The sequence below is a fragment of the Trypanosoma theileri genome, assembly GCF_002087225.1.
Source record: "Trypanosoma theileri isolate Edinburgh chromosome Unknown TM35_Tth_26_V1, whole genome shotgun sequence".
In the NCBI taxonomy this organism is placed as follows: domain Eukaryota; phylum Euglenozoa; class Kinetoplastea; order Trypanosomatida; family Trypanosomatidae; genus Trypanosoma; species Trypanosoma theileri.
The window spans coordinates 2,876-3,484 of NW_021639868.1; the positions used below are offsets into that span (position 1 = coordinate 2,876).

Sequence of the window (609 nt, forward strand, 5' to 3'; positions counted from 1 at the left end):
GACGACCCACCAGCGAGTCGCCATCAGCCAGCAGCGCCGACGACCGCAGCGACCCGCCAAACGTCACCAGCGACTGCTGCAGCACATCCTCAACCGCAGCCGCCTCATCGCAGCGGATCACAGCGGCAGCAGAGGCATCACTCGTGTTCCCGAGGTACTGCGCAAGCACGAACAGCTCCTGCTCCACCGTGGGCGACAGGTAGATCACGTGCTTCCTGAACTTNGGCAGCAGAGGCATCACTCGTGTTCCCGAGGTACTGCGCAAGCACGAACAGCTCCTGCTCCACCGTGGGCGACAGGTGGATCACGTGCTTCCTGAACTTGTTCAGCCGCGGTTGTAAAAACAGTGGGTCAATGAAGGTCACATTCGGGACATCCAACATCGCCTCCGTGACGANCGTTGCCACTCGACGGCAGACGGCCCGCCAGCGAGTCGCCATCAGCCAGCAGCGCCGACGACTGCAGCGACCCACCAAACGTCACCAGCGACTGCTGCAGCACATCCTCAACCGCAGCCGCCTCATCGCAGCGGATCACAGCGGCAGCAGAGGCATCACTCGTGTTCCCGAGGTACTGCGCAAGCACGAACAGCTCCTGCTCCACCGTGGG

At 62.9% G+C, this 609-nt stretch overlaps 1 protein-coding gene across 1 annotated transcript; it reads right to left on the reverse strand.

Moving 5' to 3' along the window:
* Nucleotides 1-137: 137 nt before the first annotated feature.
* On the reverse strand, nucleotides 138-440 carry TM35_000261000 (receptor-type adenylate cyclase; the record flags this gene model as incomplete). The annotated part of the gene is made up of 1 exon (XM_029027837.1): nucleotides 138-440. The coding sequence occupies one exon, from the start codon at nucleotides 438-440 to the stop codon at nucleotides 138-140; it is 303 nt and encodes a 100-aa protein (XP_028880714.1).
* Nucleotides 441-609: the final 169 nt, after the last annotated feature.